General features: G+C 35.9%; 1 protein-coding gene across 1 annotated transcript; it reads right to left on the reverse strand.

Moving 5' to 3' along the window:
- Window positions 1-2,700: 2,700 nt before the first annotated feature.
- LOC134847877 (serine/threonine-protein kinase RIO3-like) lies at window positions 2,701-8,152 on the reverse strand. Its single transcript, XM_063865132.1, has 6 exons — window positions 8,086-8,152; window positions 7,730-7,873; window positions 6,075-6,281; window positions 4,919-5,070; window positions 4,278-4,405; window positions 2,701-3,989 (listed from the first exon to the last, which is right to left on the reverse strand). The coding sequence occupies exons 2-6, from the start codon at window positions 7,827-7,829 to the stop codon at window positions 2,774-2,776; spliced, it is 1,803 nt and encodes a 600-aa protein (XP_063721202.1). The 5' UTR covers window positions 7,830-7,873; window positions 8,086-8,152; the 3' UTR covers window positions 2,701-2,773.
- Window positions 8,153-25,234: the final 17,082 nt, after the last annotated feature.

Here is a 25,234-nt window from a genome sequence, read left to right on the forward strand (position 1 = left end):
ATCGTTTTTGAGCGATTTATTAGTCGCATCAATTTGATGGCTTAGTTTTTCAATGTCATTTTTCAGTCTCGTTTCAACATTTTTCGCTGGCAATTTTAGAAACGTTTGACCCACACAGCACCAAACTGATTTGTCTTCTGTTTTTGATAAACTTCTGGCAGCTTCTCTGCTACTTTGCCGCTGGGAATCGAACGCCACTATATCTTTCCTCTTTCGCTGAATTTCGAGCCCTACTTTCTCTACTTCTTCAAAATGCGATATCAACTTGTGATTCTCCATTGACATCTGCAAGAAAAAATTCTGACTGTTGTATTATAATCCATTATCCCAAATTTTGCTTATCAAACGAGATAAGCCGCCACCTCTGTCTAAATTCAGCCACTTTTCATTTAAAAGGCTTTGTGATATTCAATTTCTTCTGGCCCTCAATATAAACAAAAAAACTGCTGTAACAAATTGAGCCGCAAATCAATTACGAGCAGAAAACTTCCAAAAAACCCATCACCAATTGTTTGTTTAATCGAAATAAAGCGTCAACTGAACTTCGATTTAGAGCAACTATTATAGGAAGGCGACTTACAGCGTTAAAACTACTTCAAAAATACGAAAGCGGTATTTTTGAAGTAGTTTTAACGCTGTAAGCGGTAATTAAGCTGGTTCAATTTGGGTAGACGACCATTGATCCGAAAAAAAACAATCATGATAATTGTTGTTTTTGCTCATCTATATTGATGACTTCTGTACCATACCTTGAACCACTACTGAATTTTAGCGTACGCAGCTCATACGATTTGAAAAGCGCCAAAAAGAAACTTAAATAAACTCATAAATTGAACTCACAAATGTGCAAATTAGGTAGGAAAGGAGGGTTGTCTCGCACGATAACACAAGCTCGACTAATGTAATCATCAAATGAAAAACTAACGACAATTTTTGACGAAAAAAGGGACGAGCAATTTTTTTATTTTATAATGCCAATTTAATTCAACTCGACTCCATGTAAAACGAAAAACTGACTTATAATCAGACTATTTCACAAAATATTTAGAAGGGGCAGTATATCATTAAATTGATAAGGTTAAAATTAACTTATAAAGCATCCTACTACAACCATTGAAAAAAGCAATCTTAAACTCTGTCGAGAGAATGGAAGCTGAAAAATTGACAAGAAAGGTTTTCAAAATAAAAAGTCAAAATAGCCAAAGATTGCAACACCATTGCTGGTTTTAAGGGTAAAAATAACCAACAGACAGTAAAAAGTGCCGATGAATTCGAAAAATATATGAACTGAAAACTGATTGAGTTTGTAAAGCTCATATTTTATGATTGACTCTTTTTTTTAAAAAAAAAATAATCCCATTTGAGACACAGGCAAAGCGGAGCTTCGCACCATTTGCAATACAACAAAAATAAAACACTTCAAAAAAACTAGATCTACGAACATGTAAACTTTCGTATGCCTCAAAAAAGTTCATTCTAGGCAAACATGCCAGACAATTGAATATTAATTTAGCAACGTAACAAAACTTAAGAAGAGGAAACCAAGCCGACAATCTTTGAGCAAACACAAGTTGAGCCGAAAAAAAAGGATTTTATAAAAAAAACATTTAGGGTTCTAAGTCCCAATTGAAACTACGATGAACAACACTAGCACTTGCAACTATAATGAAAGTTCTCTGATTTAGCACAAGAAAAATCTATTAGCACTAGAAAATCTTAGCACTAGAAAAAGTGACCACTAAGCCGACAATCATTGAGAGGGCACCAACTTACCCGGAAAAAAAAACATTTCATAATTTTTTAACCTTTCAAGTCCCTAACTGAAACACTACAATGATAGTTGCTTACAGCGCAAAAAAAAATCAGTGATGTGGCCATGAAGCCGGCGGCAATCTTCGATAAGACACCAGTTGAACGAAAAAAAAAAAGATTTTATAAAACACAATTAAAATCGTTCAAGTCCCTCCATGAAACTGGAATGAACAACACTTGCCTTTGCAACTGCACACAGCATAAGCAAAGTCCATGATATGGCAATGGCCTTTATACGAGCAGTCTTGCATCCTTTAGTTACGCCACAGCAGTTGTGTACTATTTACACACAGACGAAGCAGATCTTCACAACATTAGCATACAACGCAAGCGTAGCAGTGCAAGCCAGCAAATAGAAAGAGACGGAAATCACTGAGTCGATTTAAAAAGAAACACTTAAAAACATATGATCCCCCCCCCCCCCCCCCAAAAAATGAAAAATCCAATTTCAGAAAAAAAAACAGCCGAGAAAAGCCGACACTAAGCCGGCAATATGTGAAGAAACTCCTGTTGAGCCGAAAACAAAAAAACAGCCGTAAGACGAGTCCATTATAACGGAAAACATTTGGGACTCGAACCCACAAAACCTTAGGGTGCCAAGTACGTCAACCACGTTACTTCTGGAACAAGTGGTAAGGAGCCTGGAAGTTGCGAAGGCTCAATATCAGCGCAAATTCAATTTCTTCTGGATTTGTATGAGAAGTTGTTTACGGGAAAAAGTCTAGATCCCGATTACAAGAAATTTGCTCTTGAAAGTGTAAAGAAGCCGATTTATCCAGAACACCTTAGCTGTGGATGCGAAAAATTTACAAACGTACCAGGCTAACTAAGGCTGGGTCTTAATCTATCTTAGACGCGCCTTGACATATCCACTGCATTGTGGGTAGATAAAAGTTATAAATTGATTAAATTTACCAAACCAATTCACATTTATGGACGAAAATGCGTTTCAAATTCAATTTTACGCTTTGAAACATTGTTTAATTTGTAAATTGGTCTTCTTTAGTTCTGCGCTGTTGAAATTACTTTTGTCACAAGGCATCCATGTAAACCTGAGAGCAGTTTTGTCGTACATATAGTCAAATGGAAAACTGCTCCTTGTCATTTGATATGTGAGCAGTTCTTGGTTGCTCTCAAAAGCGTCGATTTGAGCCAATAGCTCCAAGTCTTCACCGGATTCCAATCTCTGACCCGTGACCAAATTGAACAACTCGTAGTCTTTCGGAACCGATCCACTTGGCAACAACTTCGAGAAAAATGAAGTAATATTTTTACAATCTCGCAAAAGAAATTGGTGCGCTTTTGGGTGTGCTATATCAACAGATTGGCTGACGTCGATCACGTGTATTTTCGAGCTGATCCACAACAAATTGTATTCACTCAAGTCCGCATGAACCAGTTTGCACTTTCTATAAAGGTCTTTAATGCACTGTACTGATTGTTCAAACGCTACCAAATAGTCGTCGGAATTTAGAGATGCTTCTTTCAAATTAGGAGCTGGAAACCCTCCCTCTCCCAGAAATTCCATGATCAAAACATTTTTCTTCACTTTCACCACTTTCGGACATTTGATTCCATTTCTTTTCATCTTCTCTAGATTTAGATACTCTTTAAGCGCCCATTGCTCTACAATTTTTCTCGAGTTCTGCTTCGTGTAGTGTTTCTTGAACCGGTAGTCGTCTGCGATGTATTGATCTCGGGATTTGAACTCATTCAAAGTTGTTTTGTGGATCTTAAGAGCAACTTCCTCGGGGATATCTGAAATTCTCTCGTTTCCTGGCCCTCCAAATGCGTGATATATATTCGCCTCTTTTCCCGTGCTTATACAGCCACCTACACTATCTAGAGTCCCATTGTCGACAAATTTCATAAGCATCAGACTCGTTTTGGCATCCATTGCGTTTTCAGCGGTCGAATTATCTTTCTTTTCATGCAATTTAGCAGCTCGATTTTCTTCTTTATAACAGTGAGTTTTTAGTTTCTTATATACTTTATTCGACAGTTTCAAATCCATTCCAGTTCCGTCCCCGCTTTTGAAAGTAGGCCCGAAGTTCTCCATTCGACTGACGTTTCGTCGTCCCGTCAATTCGGCGTCGTGTTTCGTCACCGAAACTCCCTCACTGTTGCGAGCGAATCCTCGTTTCACTGCTGGTGTGTTGCTCTTACCGCTTTCGGCCCTGTATCACAAAATCAACAATATGATCATTGACTTCTTCTCTATTTTTTTCTCGCTGACAATATCGTGTTAATTTCAACAAGAATGGCTCTACAAAAAATCGTATTCCCAGATAAAATGAGAGAAAAAATCCATTTCCACCTGCCAAATTTGACCAATTATTTCAGACCATAAACTCGATGAAAATTTATAAACAAAATTTTGGTAGATTCTTAACATAACTATTACTCTGGAACAATTCATGTTAAAATTTAAGTTCAGGGATATTTCCTTGAAAAAAAATGAAAACCTGTAGTATTTAGTCCAGTCTTCTTCTGCTTCTGGGTCACTACTGTCCGAGTCACTGGAGTCGTACTTCTTGGGATCTATCTTGTACTGGTCATAAGAGATGGCAATCTTATTGTTTCTGTTCATCGCCTGAAACCATCACACATTCAAAGCGAACGAGATATTAAATCCTCCAAAATAAAAAGTTAAATTTGATTGAAAAACAGCGAAGTCGCTCCGAAATCAATTGGCTCCATAATAATTTGATGCTCCCTGGTCACTTGACGATTCTTAGATTCAAGCAATACTGGATACCATTAATCCTGGGGTCGATGGATCCAGCGCAGAACTACCATTCAATCTACAGAAACATCCGAAGAGCCACATTACACATGCTCTTCGTTTTTAAGCGTCTTTTAACTTTTCTTCAAGTAGTTAGCAATTTTTAGAGTCGAATTTGTTGCATTATCATTTTCAATCAACGAATCTGACCAACACCTAAACTTTGTCAGCTACCAGATTATACAAAACTATACTAATCTTTCAACCAACAAAGCATAAAACACATCTGGAGATCCAAAATGGAGTTTTGTTCGACCTACTACAGCATTCAGAGTCGATGAAATTCGTTGCAATTAGGCATTAGCAAAAGGTATGTCCTACCTTTTCGTATCTCTGTATGCTTTTGTCGTGTTCTGCATCCAACTGTCTCTGCAGCATCTGCGCCATCAGCCAATCAGAAGAGACATCTTCCTCGTCACCATGCCCCTTGATGACGTCATCTACACCAACAGCACACTGCCCTCCCCGAGCTCCTGTTGAAAATAACAACACTTTCACAATTTCTGGTTGGTATCGTCCAAAAATAAGGTTTTCGTACCTACAATCCGGAACGATTTAACTAAACACCGCCATGTTGTGTAACCATTAATCGAACCGACCTTTCGTATCAGGTTACGTTAGCAAAAGACATTTGATCTTTGACAGTAAATATATCCCTTTTTGCCTACACGTGTTACCTGCTACACCTTCAGGACAGAACTTCTCGATTTTTCAATTCGAAGAGTACTTCAGGGAAAGCTAGTCAACATTTAGCCTTTCACTGTTGCGTTTTAGGGCAAGATACATTACCGCGAAAAGCAATTTGACTCTACGCCTACTTTGTTTTTCGGGATTTTAAGGTAGTTATGCGTATTCAGGGCTAAAGAGTGAACGTCATATTACGATGTAGATAATGAACAAAAAAGATCTGAACAAATGTATTCAGAAGTTCCCTTGTTTACCATGGCAATTGCACACCTCCCCTCAATACCCCCCCTCTTCTATTGCGAAGGGGGAGAAATTTGCTACAAAGGACAAAATTTACATATGATTGACCGTGAATTAGTTCCGACTAATGTACACACGAGTCAGAACAATCAATAATTAGTCAGACAATTGAAAACCTTCCAGAAAACAGTAAATTTTGATCGCAACCATTTTCGACGAACCAATTGAATCTTAATATTTTCAAATGAAAAGCTCGACCTTGTTACCCATTCAGTTGATTCATTCAGCTAAGCAGCTTTTTCTATGCATGGTCTCATGCAGAGATGCATGGTGTGTATTGAACCAAACACATACTATTATCAGATCTCTCAAGCTCTCTCACATATCAGATACTCGTGGCGATTTGGTAAGGTTCACTGTTCCCATACACTGCTTTAATGTCCTCTTTCTCAGTTCTCTTGCCTCTATCTAACTTAGTTAACTTATGCTAGAGGACTAGAATGCGACAACCACAAGGGGATGCTTAACAAGATCCGCCGCTTTTTCTAACCATGGTTAATGGGTGGCATGTCAGATGGTGGTAGCATGTAGAAGTAGTTCTGTGCATCCGGAGTGAGTCCCGCTCTAATGTTCTCCTCCCTCTGCAACTCTCTCGCCAGTTCCTCGCTCATCAATTCCTCCAGTCTGTTCACATCACCATCTTGTGGCTGATGACCATGTAGAGACAGGCACGCCATATCCTCGTTCGTAGTGAACTCTGAAACCGTTATATTACATATATACACAGAGGCGAAGCTGAGCTTCGCATCACTTGCAATACAAATAATTGCTCTTTTCCACCACAATTTAATTTCAGTTTTGAAAAAAAAACTCATTCTACATTGTCATGTGAATGAAACTTGTTAACTTTCACCGTTCATAATGTTCAACATGAAATTTCATAACTTTCACCAATAAATTTCTTAATGTTCACCATGAAATTTTGCATGGTGAACGAAATTACTATTGTGAACACATTTGTTCTTCATATCTATGTAACATTACGCATTTAGCCATAATAACCTGAAAAAGAACTGAGAAGATCGAAAATTTGAAATGCGAGGAAGGGGGAGGGAGGAAGAGGAAAGAGTACGAAAAAGAATCACTATGATTAAAATCCAACGATTAAAAAGTTTTGGTCAATAAAAGTTATAAAAATTGCAATAAAAAATCCAAAAATATTCGGAAGAAAATTACCTGCACTTTTAGAACTTAAAAGGAGCTTTTCAAATGCTAGAAAAAACGAAATTTAAAAAATTCTGCGAACAATGCCGACAAAAATAAGCAGACAGACAACAATCTAAATTAGCCGAAAACTTTCAGCATGCAAGAAAAAACAGGTCTCGTCCGATTTCGAGCTCCCAGGCTTTATTGTTTTTCGAAGGTTCAGCATGGGCGTTAGAGCTGAACCTTCGAAAAAACTCGGTCTACGGAAACTAAGCCGACATAAATAAACAGACGAACGATAGTCAGAAAAAGCACTAAGTCTCTAGCTTACTAAAAAAACGGGTCCGCCCAGATTCGAAGCACCGTCTCAATCAGTTTTGCTACCTCTACGCCACATGCTTGATTGAATTTGATTTTATAATTACCTAACGGGAAAAAGTCTAGCACCCGATTACAAAATCCTTGCCTATCGCAAGGGTAAGAAAACGCTAACCTAATTGGCAATTATGAAATCAATCACCCCAGGAAGTGTGTATGGAAAGCTGAAGGGTATTTTCTGTTAGTCCCCAACCAACATCGTGAACTCAAATTGAATAAAGATTGCATCGAAACTGCAATACTCACAATTCAGTTTGATATCTCGAAAAAATCTCAACCCAAAACTAAGGTAGTAAAATTACCAAAAATCGAAAACACTTCGGTATTTGATTTCTACTTGGAAAATTTTGATTCAACAAAAAACTGGCAGTCAATTTGTAGTTATAATGGAAGATTCATTTGATTTCTAGGCTAGCGACTTTAAAACCCCTTAATTTCTAGCTTAACGAACATCTCAGTTTTTATGTGATAATTGATCAATGTATGAAATAAATACTTCTGATTGAAATATTTACGATTTGGGGACTATAAGAAAAAACTCAATAAAGCACCGAAGCGGACGCCAAAAAACATAACAATTAATTTATGATATATTTATTAAATTTTGTGATAATTACTCACCGATTGACGAACAATCCTGTCCCCTTAAAGCTGCAGATACTTCTTCCTGTGTCGAATACTGTGCCACATTTGGCTTGCGATTCCAAGCATTCACGGCCATTGATCTAATTATTCTCGTTTTTTTTTTTCAAATCAACCAAAAATCTGAAACCAAATTGCGCTCATTTGAAAGTTGTATTTGAAAACTTCTTCTGCTGCCTTAAATGCTATAAAAATGAGCAATCGATTGAACAATTCAGATCTCGCTAATTTAATTATATAATTTAAGCTAATTTAAATATATATTGGGAATTTTTAATCCCTATCCGCCTATGGGATTGAGGAAAAAAAATTGAAGACAAAATAAACATCTTTACCTGTTGAAAAAAAGCACAAAAAACTCAGTAAATTGCAGCTGACAAATTGAAACTCGCTTCAATAAAATTGCAAATGAACTTACTCTGTTATTTACCATTTCAATTTGAGAAACGACCATGACAGAATGCTCAAAATAGCAACGCTCAATTGAAAACAGAAAATCGTAATTCTGGCGTCATTCTTAAAATATAACACTGCAGAAAGGAGAGGACGGATAATAAGATGTATCTTTTTGTTGAACTAAGTTTTTGATGGCAAACCACAAACTATTCACATCCATTAGAATGAATACAGCAACCAACAAGAGCTACAAAAAATTCAGGTGAAGGAATCACGTCGAAAAATCCCAAAACTATCCCACTCATAAAAAAAACATTAAAAAAAAATCTAACAAACTTATGAAAATTCAGACATTTGCTTCTAAATAAGCAAAGAGCTCAAAGTAAACTTAAAAAACTACTTCACTCGAAAACTAAACACGAAAATTTGACAAAAACTACCACTATCGAAATTCAAGTACAATTTATGATTGACGCTTTTTTGCTGATATTAACCTAAGCTGAGAAAACTGATCAAAAGGTAAATTATGTATTCCACTGCGAACTCACGAAACTGAAACCCATGCCAGAAACTGAAGTCACTCACGTATTTTCGTGCCAATAGCAATTCGTTAATGAGAGCGTAATCTGCCTTCCTTTTATCAAAAAAAAATGATTTGAACTTGAAAAAATCCGAAAATCAAACTGCGAAAAATCAAATTTGAGCTTAATATAGTTTCTGATTTTATTCTGAATAAAAACACGACCTAAATAAGAGTCTTCACTTTGTTCAATAACACCTAAAATAAAATTAGTAAAAATGGTGGTTTTCATAAACAAGAAAATCGAAAAAAAAAATTGAGAATTTTTTATTATCTTAATGCTTCAAATTAAGATAATTGAACAATAAAGAGACGCATAGCTCCGCATCATTCGAGAAAAAATATATGCCAGTTTTCAGACGTAAAAAACAGACTGTATAAAAACAGCAAAACATTCTATATTTTTCAAAAAACTTCAATGTATTTCAAGAGTAGGTACAATCAAGCCATTCCCTAACACAATTATGAGTCATAGAAGCTCAATTACAGGCTCGAATCAGGCAAACAAAAACTTGTGAAAAACTAGAAAAATTGGATTTTAACAATCAGATTGAATCGTCACTTTAAAGAATTTGATCATAAAAACAATAATAATCAAAAACAGGGCTCAAGCATTGCGTTACTCTGACTAAGATGAAAGTGAAACATAGCCAACAGACAGTTGGAAAAGAGTTACCGGATGCGAGTGAACAGAGAAAAAAACTGGCAGATTTTTTGAAAACTTCAATTTTCGAAATTCAAAGTAACAAATAAACGGCCTTAACCCTATTTGAATTTCTTGAGGAATTTTTCATTGGGACATTTTTGATAAAAATCAACTGAATATGAGAAAACTGTATCAATAGCTTAAATTTTTATTCCGCTGGAAAAATTTAAAATGAAATTACAAAACCTCGTCTTTTGAATTTCAAAGAAAAAATAGATGACCTTAAAAACTTTGGACCGCGAAAAATTTATTTGGACGTAATCAAATTTCGAAAACAAAAACAATATCTTCACCTATGGAAGTGTCTTCACTACGTTCATGACTATGCTCAAATGACTCAGTGATTCTATCTGAGTTGTTGGCCTTTGAAAATTTTTTCGGTTCGAATAAGATTGCTAATCCCTAGTGTAATTAAAGGCTGTAGCTCAAGATGTGAAAGAAATTCCCAAACATTGATTTTACTTCTTCCTCAGTGACTCGACGCTTCACCACCCATTTTGGATCACTGACCCAAAGGTAAAACGCGCACCGAAAAACGCTATTTTTTGGTCAAAACTATCTAAAAAAAACCTGAATGGCCTTTTTCTTGGCCTGTTTTTTTTTTACAAAAAAAAATATGTTAAAATGGGGTTTTTAGTGATTTGGTAGAGCTCGTAAAATCATCTTGTTCGACCTAAAAAATTCGAACAAAAATTTTGAAAAGATTTTGAAAACCCTCCGCCCCTCATAAGTCCTAGACTCGCCCTTGTGCAAAAAAAAATAACGAAGAAAATCATAACTCGATAAAAAAGAATAGCGGTAAAAATAGCTGATATTGCAAGCTCGCGAGAATATTTAAAAAAAAACGTGGAAACTTAGCCTGCACAAATTAAGCAGGCGCTCCACCGTTATCCATACAGTTTCTCTGATATATTGTTTTTAAAACAGTCCCTTGAAATTAAATGGATAAGTCAGGCAGAAAGTAGTAATTGTTGGTAAAATTATATTTTGATTGTATCGTTTGATTGTATTGAATTGCACATAAATTAGTCGTTATATAACCGTAATTTTGCAAAAATTACCTTCGTTCAAGCTTGCTGGTGGAACTACATTACCGATTTTTTTCAAAATCGGTAACGTAGTCATTGAGAAAAAAAAATTTGCACAAAAAAAAATAATTTTTGCGTGTCACATTCACAATAGTTGTTTTTATCAAACAGTATTGTTGCCAAACAAGACATTTGTATTTTAAACACAGAGGCGAAGCGGAGCTTCTCAACAGTTCCTATGCAAAAATAACCCATTGCGCTACAAAATAGTGAATGAAAAAAACAGTCAAAAAATATTCTGAAAAAAGATGTTATTACTTTATTTAAAAACAAATTTACTTTATTTAAGAAAAAATTACTTTATTTAAAAACAAGTTGGCAAAAAAGCTGCAAAAATTTCATATTTGTATCAAATGAAGTTCATAAAAAGCCCTTTAAATTGAAAATCATTTACCGAGCAGCAACAAAGGCGACAAACTTTGTATCGAACCTGTTGAGCCGAAAACAAAACTGCTGTCATAAAAAACTTCATTAAATTTAAGTTTTTACGAAACATCCAAAGTGAAACACACTAGACCGAACGGATATATTTTCTCTGTAAATTTCACAAAAAAATTGATGAAGTCGATATAAAAAACTGAATCTGTTTGAAAATTTAAAAATAGGCGAAGCAGAGCATCGCACCTCTTGCGATGCAAAAATTGTAAATCGAGAAAAAAGTTTATCAAAAAATCAGATTACAAAATCGTTGCAGTTTTAAAAATTACATAAGCAACAAAATCAGCCTAACTTCAGCTTACTTTTTATGCAAATTAGATTAGCAACACAACAAAATTGATCTGAAAAAACCAAAAATTATTCTAAAAAAATACAACACCAGCGACGATGAAAAACTTCGCGAAAACTTTCGAAAATCAATTCCAAAACAATTCAAAAACTTTTAACTTATTTTTTATGAGTTCAAAAACTAAATCAGTGGAAAACGAAAGAAACAAAAAAAACTAGAACTGAACACGAACATCAAATTATTTTGAACAGCTTTGAAGGCAAAAACCGCCTATTTTCATATCCAAAAAAAGATCCGATCAGACAAGAACAACAAGCTGACAGAAAGAACGGTTCATCAAACAGAAAAAAAAACCAAGAAAAAAGATATGCCCTTGAACGATACTTAGACACGATGTAGACCGAAAACAGATCAAAATTAACCAAACGTAAGAAAAAAACTAATAAAGGAAAAGTGATAATTTCGTCAAGCAATTCTGAACAAAATTATCAAACAATTTTTAAAATAAATCTTTCTGATTGATAGCACTTGAATCTGGCTTAGATCCTGTTTTTATCATTCCTAATACAATCAAACTACGCAAAACTGGAGGAACAAAAAATTAGCAGGCAGCAACTCAAATTAACTTTGCAAAACGATGAACTCAACTAGCAATTTTAATTTAAAATATCAAACATTTGAATCTAAATAATTCAGGCTTGCTTGGTTCTCGTTTTTCAATTGCAACAGCTACTTTTTAAAACAATATGGGCCAAAAATCAATGTGAACATATTTTCAATTGTTGTAGAAAAAAATTGCCAAAACACACTAACTCAATTACCTACACCAGAAAAAAATATGGTAAAAACAGTTTATTGAACAAAAAAAGCATAAAAGGTTAAAACCAAGTTTATATCCAAACTGAATCAACAATGAAATACATTAATTTTTCATTTTTGAAATTTTCACTTTTATAAGGAAGGGTCTGGGAAAATGATTTACACTTGCCCTAAGCAATTTGTTAGATTTCAAACATTCTTATAAAAACCAACAAAAAGTAATACAAAAAAAATCATTCGGAAAATGAGCCGACGGAATTAAAGCGCACACTCAAGTGCCCAAATACCGAAATATTTTGGCACAAAAATACTATTAAAGGTACTCATAACAGAAACATAAGGCCGATACCTAACATGCACATGCTACTTTGCATCTGTGGAGTTGCATCAGTCCAGTAAGACACGTGCAAATTCTGGACAAAGTTGGTTACGGGAAAAAGAAAAAAAAATGAAGAATTAGAAGAAAAAAAACCTAACGAAGAATAAGTAAAAAAAAACCCTACCAGATAAAAAAAAAAGGTGTGTAGAAAACGGAAAATGAACTGGCAGAAACTAGAACGAAAACCAGGAACCCGAAAAAATTGAGAACACTTTTTTTAATTTTTGAGAAATTGAGCATGTCAGATGAAAGATCCTCTAGAAGTGATCCTCTAGAACTGAAGATCCTGTGGACAAAGTTGGGTACGGGAAAAAAATTCCAGTAACCGATTGCAATACCCTTGCTTATCGCAAGGGTAATTAGCAATGGAAGAAAACTTACACAGCGCCAAACAAAGCCGACAATTTTAGAGCAGAAACCAGTTTTTCAAGTCCCTCTGAAACTACAATGAAAAAACTTGCAACTATAATGAGAACGGCTCACCGCAAAAGAAAAATTCCTGATTTGGCACCAAGACGACAAAACTTGTGCAGACAAACGAAAGTCCGAAATTACCGGAACAAAATTTCATTTTCATACATCCTAAAAGAACAAGGCCCCTCCGAGACTCGAAACCGACATTTGTGTGCAAAAGCAACCATTTTGTATCCAGGCCAAGTAGGAAAGAATCTGGAAGTTGTTTAGGTTCATTATTAAAGCAAGTGCAAGTTCTTGTAAGAAAAGCTGTTAATGGAAAAAGTCTAGTTCCCGATTTAAAAAAAAAACACAGCCGATGTTCTTTGATCAGACATAATATGAGTCGAAACAAAAAGACTTTTAAAAATCTTTAAGTTTTGAGTCCCTCCTGAAACTACAATGAACAGCACTGGAACTTGCAACTACAATGAAATTTGATTACAGTACAAGAAAAAACCGAGATGTGTCATTTAAGTCAAAAGACTTTGAGCAGACGAAAAAAATTAACTGTACCTATGTTTTTTAATTTGGAGAACTCCCAGAAACTACAATGAACAGCACTTGCAACTACTATGAAAGTTGCTGAGAGAATAAGCAAAATCCGTGATGTGCAATTTAAGACGACAACGCTTGAGCAGACAAAGGGAAGTCCGACAAATCAAACTTTAACGGAAAAATTAATATCATACATATTAAAGAAAGCGACGGCGTTACCTCTAGGCCAAGTGTGAAGCATTCTGTAAGTTGTTAATGTATAATAATAAAGCAAAATAAAAATTAGGAAGAAAATTGTTTACCGGGAAAAAAGTGGAGTTACCAATTTCAAGACACTTGCTTTCGCAAAAAAAATCAATTCTTCGGGAACAAAAATTGATATACTGGGCGACGTTGAAAATGCAACATCAAAATTAAGATGAGTCAAAAATTATTCAGAATTAAAAAAATTGCCTGAAATTAACTTAACAAAACACATTTGGGGCAAAAATAATTTAAAAAATGTTATACCTGATTCGGTTCATGGAACTAACTGTATTAACTTGATTCTTTCACTGTTCTAAAAAGATCCCCGCCTTTAGGGTCAGTAAACAAAATTAAACTGAAGGATAATCTATAACACGCCTTTTATCTTTTGATCACAACTGGTTTTCCTGGTTAATTTCTGGCATAACTTTTTTCAATCTTACAAAACTCAAATTTGGAAAAGACTAAAATTAATTAGGTGGTGAAATATGCGCTAAATTGTTTCGAAAATCTTAATGATGCTTTTCCAATTTCGCTCAGTACTAACACAATAGTTGATTGAATTTGAAGTTCGATATATCTCGGCAATACTTTTCATTGCTATAACAAACACACGTGATTTTATTCAACTTTTCGCCGAGCAGAACAGCAAGTATATGCTCGCATGCAGAATCAGCTAAGCTGTCTTTCATAGATTCTTCCTTACTTTCTTGGCAGGAACAAAGATTTGATTTCGTTAAAACTGTGAAAGTTTTTTCTGCGTCCGTTACCCGGTGAACAAATAGATCCGTTTCACCTTCGTTAACAAATTTCTGTATCGATCCATTATCAACAATGTTCAGCGCATCATACAAAGTACTGCCGAATAAAATATGCAATGGAACAGCTATCTTGGTATGCTTCAATTTGGCATAATTCAGCCCGCTAAGTAAAAATTGCTTGGCCAAGGTAACTTTGAAATCAAAAGCTGAAGCAGAAACGCTCATTGTCTGAAGTATATTTTGACCAAAATTGCACACAATTTTAATCCCTTTTTTTCTGGAAATGTTCAACGAACATGAAAAGTCTGAAAACGCTTCACAAGCTCAGTTTCGTAAGAACAACTTAATATTATTATCAAAAATTATTATTTATCAGTACTCGAATTCATTACATTGCTGATCAGATACACAGTGAAGCGACTGGCTTCAGGTTTTGCATTACTTTCGATACAGAGAAAACTATCAAAAACTTTTGTCGAAAAAAAAATCGAGGAAAATTCGAAGCAGTCGAAAAAACTAAATCTATTGAATTCTACCTTGCAGATTATTACGCTATTTAATTCTACCTCGATGATGGGTATGCATACTTCAAAGAACTGATGATTGGCGACCTCTAAACTTAGAAAAACTTGGAAATTTCTTGATAAATTATTGAATAGTGATATAATTCCAGATTTTTTCAAGTTCCGTGCTCCAAAAACTGATGTTTTGACTGAGCAATCTGTAAAAAAATTTCAGAGAAGAAAATTGCAAGTGGAGTTGAGATATCTAATTTGAACCAGCTACTGAAAAATGCTGATGTAAAAAGATATCGTATTACCAATAAAACTGACAAAAAGTCGCTGCCAACGGTAGTTTTCAATTTACGTCAAAAGCTCAGTACAATAACTGTAGCAAGCAAAAACAAAATCAACGCTGAATTTCTAAAATAGCCAAACCGCAACAAAATACTGACGCTTTGATAAAAACGTTGGATGATATTAAGTTGCCAACTTTTCTTATTAATTCTTCTTTTCTTATTATAAAGTTGCCAACTTTTCTTATTAATTCTTATTAATAATTTCTGAGGATGCTTTGAAACGATTGCAAAAATCACTTAATAATCTAACGGAATTTTTTGCAGAGAACCAATTGAATCTGAATGCATCTAAATCGGAATTTATAACATTTTGTCAAAAAAATGATACCAAAAATGTAGATACTGATACAATAGTAATTAATGGGCATTATGTAGCCAAAAAATCAGAATGCAAATATTTAGGCCTTCTTCTTGATTCAAGTTTATCTTTTCATGCTCAAATCAAAACAATTCTCCAAAAAATGGCACAAGGAATTAAAACTATAGATACAATTGGACAACAACTGCCGACATTATCATTAGTTGTTTTGCTTCATTGTCTTGTTTTATCTTATTTAGATTATTCAGCAATATTTTTACAACAAATTTATGCTACTTTGATGCTATCTCTAGAGAAACAGTTGAACTGGGCGTTAAAAAGAACATATTTTAGATCGAAATTTAAATCTTCTTCCCTTCTTCGCGTTAGCAAATCGTTCATTGGAATCGAGAAGAGAATTGAATTAAAGTGTATAACATACTTATACCAATATCTTACAAACAAAAAGAAGGCTTTTCAAAATACATTGAGACTACCGACTGCCAATTATAGGTTCAATAAAAGAACGAAACAAATTATTTTTGACAAACATTGTTCAACCGCTTCTCTACAAAAATCATTTTTTCATTTGACTTCTAAAAAATGGAATTCACTGCCTATGATTTTGCGCAATTTAGAAAAATCGAGAACAGGATTCAAGAAAAAATTGAAAGAATTTTACGTGAGTGAATTGAGAAACAATCCAATATGTACAAATACAAATACGTGGCGTGATTTCCGTTTTTGCTAGTTACATATGTTTTAATTTAGTTTAATTTTCCAGACATTTTTTGAAAGAGAATCTGTATATACTCTGTATATACGCTGTATGTTTGGACTATCTATAAAATCGTTTGTAAAGTTTTGATACCAGCTCGTTCTTATTTCTTAAAATTGTTGTTTTTTAGTATCAGTAACTTCATATATTTTAATCAACCAATTTCTGATCTGTAACCGAACTTGTTTTGTTTTGTTTTGTTTATTGCTTGCTTTCTGATGTTGTGTTTTTGTTTGATGTAACCAATGAATTTTAACCAACTTTATTATTTACACTTTGCTATACTGATGCCTCGGCTTTTTATTGTATAGTAATTCAGGTGTTCTTTCTTCTTCTTCTTCTACTTCTTCTTCTTCTTCTTCTTCTAGTTTCTTTCGTATGGTCCGGAAAATCCAATTAAGGATAGGTTTAATCAAATTCAATTCCTATCTGATATTGACAAATTAGAAAGAAACCTGCGTGAGAATGAAATTGAGTGTAAAACCTATGAGAAAAAGAAGACTCGAGAAAGTGATACGAACGAAACATCAGAAAAGCAACTTGTAAAATTCGCCAGGAAGCATATACCGATGGAGATAAGGCTAAGTTCTAGAAACACTAGCTGGCGCCTAAACAGAGCTTCAAATTCTTTTGACCGTCTATACCATAGCCAGTTCAAGGTGTGATTCTCGTAACATCGGGCCGACAAAATCAGTACAATTAACTACTACTATTGCTACTAAAAGAATTTATTCCCTTTAAAATATAAAGGCATCAAACAAAAGAAACGGTATGATTATGTACACAAGACATCACGAACGGCAATTTATGCAACGGCAACAAAGTAGCAGTGAACAAGAGTTGTTTAAGTTGAACATATCAATTCTATTTTTCAGATAGATTTTCAATTTTGCTTTGAAAGTTTCAGGCGATGAGAAAATGTCGGCTATGTTGTTTGCTGAAATCATGTTGGCATACCGACAGACGCGATAGAAGAAAAATTGCTCTGTAAAGAAGAGTCGACAATTCTGGGTTGTTGAAAGCTTAGGGCGTGAGCTATTGCGAAGGTCTTTGGCTGCAAAGGTAAAATTTATGTATCTGTAAAGGTCGAAATCAAATTGATCAGTCAGGACTCGATTAAGAAAACACATATCATGTAAAGCTATAGTGAAGGAAAATGGCAAGGAATTCGTTTTTCTAAGTTGTTTTGTATAGTCGTTCACTACCGTTACCCATTTCAAACATTTTCTATTAAATAATTCTAGTTTGCGGCGATATGTTAAAGATGGAAACCAGACCTGACTACCGTATAATAAAATACTCATAATACATAGCTGGTAATATTTGAATTTGGTTCTCATGGATACTCCATAAGGGATTGAACGTTTTAAGAAATGGAAAGCTTTGTTAACTGCGACCAGTTTGGTTTTAATGTGGATATCCCACTTTAAATCACTAGATATCGTTACTCCGATATCTTTGATAGATGAAACTGACGGAATTAGGTAATCATTAAGGCAAAGAGTAGATTTGGGGGAAGTTGAGTTAAAACAAATAACTTTGCATTTATCAGAATTAAATGTCATTTTGTTTTCAAGCGTCCAATTGATAAATAGATCAATGTCTATTTGAACAAAGGAAAAAACATATTTTTAATAGAGTTTGCTGTCATCAGCAAACAGAAAGCAATTAGAGGGTTTCAAGACAGCTGGCATGTCATTAATGAAGAGTATAAATAGCAAAGGGCCGAGTACACTTCCTTGCGGAACACCACTTGTTACATGGTTTTTTGGAGATGCTTCATTGTTAATTAAGACAATTTGCGTGCGGTTTGTGAGATAGGAAGCAAAAAGTTCAAGAAAGCTAATGTCAAAGCCTAAATTACCATGTTTTGAAATAAGTATATGATGAGGAACTTGTTCAAAAGCCTTGCGAAAATCGAAGTACACAGAAAAAAATTCGTTTTTTGCCTCGACGTCGTTATAAATCTGATCTAGGTATTCAAAAAGCTGAGTAACAGTCGATCGCTTGGTCATAAAACCATGTTGAGCAGGTGTAACTTTAGCCCGAATTTTAGGATAAATGAAATCGAAGATCATTCTCTCCAGAATAATCGATAATTGAGGCAATATGCTAATCGGGCGATAACTTTCAACATTTTCGGGATTACTAGATTTAAGAATTGGCGTAATAAACGCACATTTCCAAAGTTCTGGCCACGTTTTAGTTTCCAAAACCTTGACAAAGAGCTGCACGACCAGAGGAGATATTAATTCACTGCAGCAGTTAAGAATGAAAGTTGGGAGGCGGTCGTTGGTAATACAAGAAGTTTTAGCAAATTCGAGAGCTTTCTCGACCTTTTTAAGGTTGACATGGAGATCGGATAGAAAAATGGTGGGTTTTTCGTGTTAAAGGATTTGATTTTCGTGCTTTTCTAGAAACACTGAACAGAAGTAATTGTTCAAAAGAATGGCTATTTCAATAGAAGTGGATGCTTTTCTATTCATCCAGTGCATTTGGTTTGGTAGTTTCCTTTTGGTAAAAAATCGAAGGTATTTAAAGCAATCACGGGTAGAATTTAGTCTTAAAGATTCAAGGAGACAAGTTTTATCCAACTCGATTGAATTGTTGAGGTCTTGTTGGATCGAAGCTAAATGATTTGTGTTGGCTGTCCGTTTAGATATGGAATGGTGCTTATTCAGTAAATGAACTGTATGCGACGAATAATAATAGGGAAGTTGCTGGCGTCTTTTAGTTTTATGTGCGCATGATAAAAGAATTGCATGATTGATCTGAGCGTACCAGCTATCTTCATAATCATTAGTGTGGATATGGAATAACATGAGTTTTGTTCCACAATGAGTTTGGTAAAGCAAGGGCTGATGTTACTATTGAAGATCGAATGAGAGAAAGATGATTTAGATAGAGAAGATTTCATAAAATTCCCAATCACAGTAGGCGCTGCTTCAGGAATGGTAAAAAAAAGCAAATAAAGGAAAGTGGTCTGAGTAAAGCACTTCATTTACAAATGCAGTGAACAATTCTGTGTGCGAAGTTAAAATGATATCAAGAGTGTTGCCTGAGCGATGTGTGGGTTCATATACAAGGGGCATTAAGCTATGATCCTCAATAACCTCTAGGAACAGTTTTGAGTAATCACAGCCTCCATCAGAAGATGGCCAACAGATATCAGGCAGATTTAGGTCACCTAAGATTGTGTACGAACTAGAACCATTAATCAATTTGGAGTTCAAATAACGTATTGAATCAGTAAGCATTTTGGCAGGTATCCGAAACTGCGAAGAAGCGGGGGGGTTGTAAATAAGGAGGAAAATATGATTAACTGCACCCGAATATATTGAAAGTCCGATGCAGTAATCTGCATCGTATGATAGAATTGAATAATTTAAAGCAAAACTATTTTTTGTAGCAATGAGACCACCTCCGTGTTCTCCAGAAGTGCGGTCTTTTCGAGCAATAACCGAATAAGGAGAATTCATAGGAAAAATTTCGGGATCAGTAATTTCTAGTTTAAGCCATGTTTCAGTAATGAACACGATATCAGGAGAATGTAAAGAAAGAAAATTGATTAACTTCAGACGCTGATTTAGGCTCAAGAGACTTTGTGCGTTGATAAGGCATAATTTTGATTGTAGTCAGTCAAGATTGATCTTGATACCATTTCGTTCGAGGGTCAGACCACGAATTTTTAGCTCATCGCGTGGAACTTTTTCATTGTTAATCATGTCGTACCGTTTCTTGAAGATTTTACGTTTCAAAATCTGTTCTTCTTGGTTTAGGGACTTCGATATGAAAATCTTTTCTTTGAAATTCTTCAGTTTGTAAGATTTTGCTAGGCATTTTCTAGCATTCCATTCGGATGACAGACAAACAAGTAAAGGACGCGGTCTTCGTTGTTGGGGATTAGCTTTACCAAGTCTATACATTTGGCAGATACTGAGATTTTCTTCGCCTATATGATCAAAAATTTTGGCCACATTGGCTTCTTCGGCCTCTATATTGGATGTAAACTGACCGTTGTATTCGCAGACTCCGTCGATGATTATCTCGTTTTCACATGTGTTGGCCCGGTGACTGTTATTAATACGATTATTAACCGGTACATTCGATGATGTTGTCTTGGTTGGATCAACATTTTCAACAGTTTCTTTAATGCTTTTTGTAACTTCGATTAAGCTTTCTTGTCTTTGAATAATCAGTTCAAACTTAGCTTGGGATGTGAAGATGTTCCCCTCAAAGCAGCCAGAGCACAGCCAGAAGCATCCTCGAATTTTGCCCATTGTAGCTACATCATCAGGAGACAATCCAACACATTGCCCATGGAACCACGCGCTGCGTTTTCACATACTATAGCAGTTGAGTCGTTGTACTTCACTGGTTTGTTGCATGGTCCACATCTAGTAGCTTTTGTTTGAGACATATCAAACCGGAAACTATTTTTTAATATGTTTATCATTAAAGGCTAACGACCGAACAGCTTTAACTAACTTAGTTACATGCAAAATAGTGAGCTCATGACTTGAACTCAAAATATCTAAACCACGAGGTCACTCCTAAAAATAGGCCTACCACAAAATTATTGCATTACATAGTTTTTCTTCAACAGATAAAATCATCATATCCATCGAAAATGGAAAGACACTTTCCCTAATCTCCTAGCTTCTCATATTCTGAAAATCAATCTGATGTCAAATTAATTCAATTCAAGACATTCCGGGAAGCTTAAAGCGAACAGTTCTCTTAGTTAATAAAAACAACCACACAGGCTGGAATACTTTAATTAGATTTTCCACTCAAGCCTCCCTACTTCCGAGTAAGAAGTAAGTGTCCCTACAACCACTGACAAAATCACCATGCAAATTCAAAATTGAAGCGATGAACAAATCAAATTAATTAAATTTTTCCTTTCAAAAACTTTCAATTTCAAGCTTAGTCAGCTTGGTTGCTCTTTCGAGTTTTTCACACAAAACAATTTTGAGTTTTAGTTTCCACCTCCTCGTCACTTTTTTTTTTCTTTTAAAATTCGTCGTTAACAAGTTCTAAAACTTCTTTATTTTTCTAATGGTTCTTTGCAATTTGTCATTTGAATGTTGTTAATGTTCCATCTTCTCCTCCTGCGACATCGACTCCGCACTCTCAGTTTCAGTGTCTGGCAAGTTTCAGTGAACCTTTATACGCTGTAGGAGACAATCCTTCAACTCAACTCTTCTGCCCTTCAACCATCTGTTTACATCAAAGTAGAGGGTCCACAGTAGTTTCCTGGTTTCTGCAGAAGTTTTCGGGAGGCACATTGTCAATTTTCTCTCCAGATCTTCTTTCAACATCTATTCTTTTTCTTTTTCGTCATGATTGAATGTCTTCACAGTTATTTTTACTGCAATTGTTACTGCCTTCCGATAAGTAACGAAAGCTTGATTGTAAGGCTCAGATACTATATCCAGCTGATACAAACTGTGCACTCTGCTGTCCGTCGCCATATCCTTTTTGGCTTACTCGCTCAACCAGAAATTCATGTTGGCTCTGAACCATGACATCAGTCGTCTTCTGACCCATGTTTTCTGCACTTTTATCGAAGTGGTCAAAACTTTACACATCGTCTCAAAAAGATCTAAGCCTCATGGACATTTAAGTTTTTCCAACTGTTCTTTAGTCGACAGTTCTTGTCGATTGTACTCTCTAACACGAGCTTCTAGCCATCTAATTGCCATCATAAATCCAACTATCACAATCGTTACGGGCTGTGATGAGTCTGGTTTTTTCACGGACAGTAGCTCTCCAGAGTCTCAGATCGACACCAGATTACTATGTCCAGGATACCACCATGTTTGTAGCAAACAATGGCATGGGAACTCATCTTGTATCAATATGATGCTTCTCCAGTTTCGTTTTCCCGACATTTCTAGTGGCGGTTCCCCTTCCATCATTCTTCGGTGTATTTTCTCACAATCATCTACTGCATTCTAATCCGTTGCTGTTGATCATTTCTGCTTTTGTCTTTCAAAATCGCTAAGATTTCTATTGACATATCCCATATATTTCTTCCCATACATCGGTTCTAATTTGTCCAGGATACCACCATCTTTGTAGCAAACAATGGCATTGGAACTCATCTTGTGTCAATATGATGCTTCTCCAGTTTTGTTTTCCCGACATTTCTAGTGGCGGTTCCCCTTCCATCATTCTTTGGTGTATTTTGTCACAATCTTCTACTGCATTCTAATCCGTTGCTGTTGATCATTTCTGCTTTTGTCTTTCGAAATTGCTAAGATTTCTATTGACATATCCCATATATATTTCCATTTATCGGTTCTAATTTGTCTTTAGTTTCTTCTGGACTTTCAGGAAACATTTTACAAAGCAAGTCGATTAATTTTTCCGACTTAATGCAAGTTCTACACATTTTAGCACTGTGAAGACTTAGTCTACTATCGTCCTCGTGCTCTTCACGTCCACTGCCACGAAGTGTACAGGAAATCATCTTTTGCACACAGGAGTCACACTCTAGCCTTCTAGATATTGAGCTCCAGACGGTCTGTGACATGTTTCACTCTGCCTGTTGTTCATTTCCACTTCTATCGCTTCTCTCCAATGTTTGATGTATTTCTGCTCTGTCTGTAAAACTCCCAGAAACACTTTTCCACTGATGACCAGGACCATCAATGCTTCTGATCTAGATTCAATAGTAACTCTAGTGAACAAAAAAGTGTAAAATCCTAGTGCATTCACTTAATTCACTTCGGTTCTCCATGACAATCTGCTGTTAATTCGGTTTCCGTCTTTGTATTCATCACTAAGAATTACTCGTTTAGCTGCCTGGCAAGTGTTTTTACGCAATCAAGACCTGCACATATGTGAAATTCCGGTCCACAGATTTTCGCCAGACAGCTACCAGTTTTAACCAAGTTTTCCGTTCCCCAACCAGACAACTCCACGTTCTTTTCTCAGCCACTTCCAGAGGCTGTAGTCATCAAATTGTAGATGTGGTTGAAATAACGCAAATGGCAATCCGCATTCAATTCTTTTTGTATGTCCTGCTTTGCTTGTAATATCGAATCAGCATTTGGATTTGGCTTCATTGGTTCACAAATGACCATCAAACTAGTCCTCAGTAACTCGTCTGAGAATGCTAAATCAAACTCTACTCTATTACCAGATTTCGGTGTGGAAGGTGCAGTCACCTTTTCTTCCAACACAACCCCAACTTGACTTCTTGACTGGCAATACTTCCTATAGTAGATATTCTAGACGACCAGAATCTTCGCAACACTGCTTATTTGTAATCGAAGCAGCAATCACTTATATCTTCATGGATGAAGTGGTTGTATGCCATTCCAACAATTCCTGATGGGTGTTGGTACGACTTCTTTCTGATCGGTCCACAGTTTTTACTGGACATCAGAAGTGTCACCATCGATTCTTTGGTAAATTGAGCTCCTCGTTAAAAATGCTCGGATTTTATCTATCTTCGTTAAGGTTTCTAGTTCTACTGGTTCCTTTAAGTTCACTCTTAATGGCTTGCTCTGGTGAATGTCCATTAGCGCATGTAAGAGCAACGTCTTTTCAAGTCCACTCGGGACTTTGTTGCTAGAAGCTATCGGTCTTAGTACTGTTTTCCAGTTCCACTCTTGCTCTTCATGTAATAACTAACCCTGATACTGCGACCAAAGAGGCGTCTAAAATTTAAACATAAATGCCATTTTCTGTTGTCATACCCAGGACTGGCGCTTCACATAAATTAGACTTGACCTTTTCGCTTCTTCGGCCTCTTCGCTCCAGCTAAACATTTTGCCCTAGTGCCTCGTAAGCTGCTGCAGTGGATACACCTTGTCAGCATATCTTTGACAAACTGTCTGAAGATGTTCGCGAAACTAATTAGTTGGTAATCAGTCGTTGATGATTTCTATGTTAATACGGCCTCTACTGCCTCTTGATTTGGTCTCATTCCCTTTTATCCGCCATCCTTCACATGAATTTAATCGAATCATTCAGGATTTCGATTTTCGATGAGTTGCATGAGGTTCAGTCCTTTTCATGCTTGCGAATACTTCATCTAGTCAATCTATATGGTCGCTAACCGTTGGTGTGGTTATCACCACAAGGTCCACGTAGCACATGGCCACATTGCCATACATATTTCTTCGTCACTCCTGTCAATGCTTAAGACATCTGTCTCTGGAATGTTGCCATCGGGTTGCATAGCCCAAAGGCCATGCGTTTCCATTGGAGCAGTCCTCGTTCACCGGCCAAACCTGTTTTTCCCTATCTTGGTTTTCGCAGTGGCACTTGCCAAAACGCTGACCTTAAATCTAGTGTTGTTAAACATTTTTGCATTGGTTGTTTCTCTCACTAGATCTCGATACCCTTACTGCGAAAGCTTCTAGAGTCCTGTTCATCATTGCCCAAGTGTTCGCCCACATGGCTGCATTCTGAGTTGAAATTGGTTGTCTTAGTACATCTCTGGCCGTCGGGTTGACTCGGGCTGTCAAGTTTACGGATGATTCCGCCTGATTGTTGGGCTGAGTGGAGTTAAGTGGAGCACGTCTTGTCTTTCTGTTTGTGCTCTAATTTGATCATTGAATTCAACTCTGGAGTTTTCTGTTTTCGCTTTTCGAAGGACCGCTGTTCCTGTCGTATTGTTCGGGCTCCTCAAGAGCGCGTCAAGTTTTGATTATATTACTCGCGAACTCTCCGTTTGTTCTATGCTCATATCCCGCATTCCGCTTTCTACGTTTTGTAGATGTCCATCCATCTCAATATAGCGTTTCTGCACTAGTTGAATATCCAATTTGATCTTCCTTTCTCTCGCCTTGTCTGACTCATCCAATTTGTTAAGCAGTTCAATCATATTTTTCTCCTCTCGTGCTCGCCACCGCTTAGTAATTTTCTAGATCTTTAC

The sequence above is a fragment of the Symsagittifera roscoffensis genome, chromosome 6, assembly GCF_963678635.1.
Source record: "Symsagittifera roscoffensis chromosome 6, txSymRosc1.1, whole genome shotgun sequence".
NCBI lineage: Eukaryota > Metazoa > Xenacoelomorpha > Acoela > Convolutidae > Symsagittifera > Symsagittifera roscoffensis.

Excerpts from the sequence above, each read along its gene's own strand:
- LOC134847877 (XM_063865132.1), bottom strand. The coding sequence starts at position 7,829 with ATGGCCGTGAATGCTTGGAATCGCAAGCCAAATGTGGCACAGTATTCG. Across the intron at positions 6,282-7,729 it reads ACAGGATTGTTCGTCAATCG|AGTTCACTACGAACGAGGAT; the intron begins GTGAGTAATTAT and ends TAACGGTTTCAG. Across the intron at positions 4,406-4,918 it reads GCATACAGAGATACGAAAAG|GCGATGAACAGAAACAATAA; the intron begins GTAGGACATACC and ends TGATGGTTTCAG.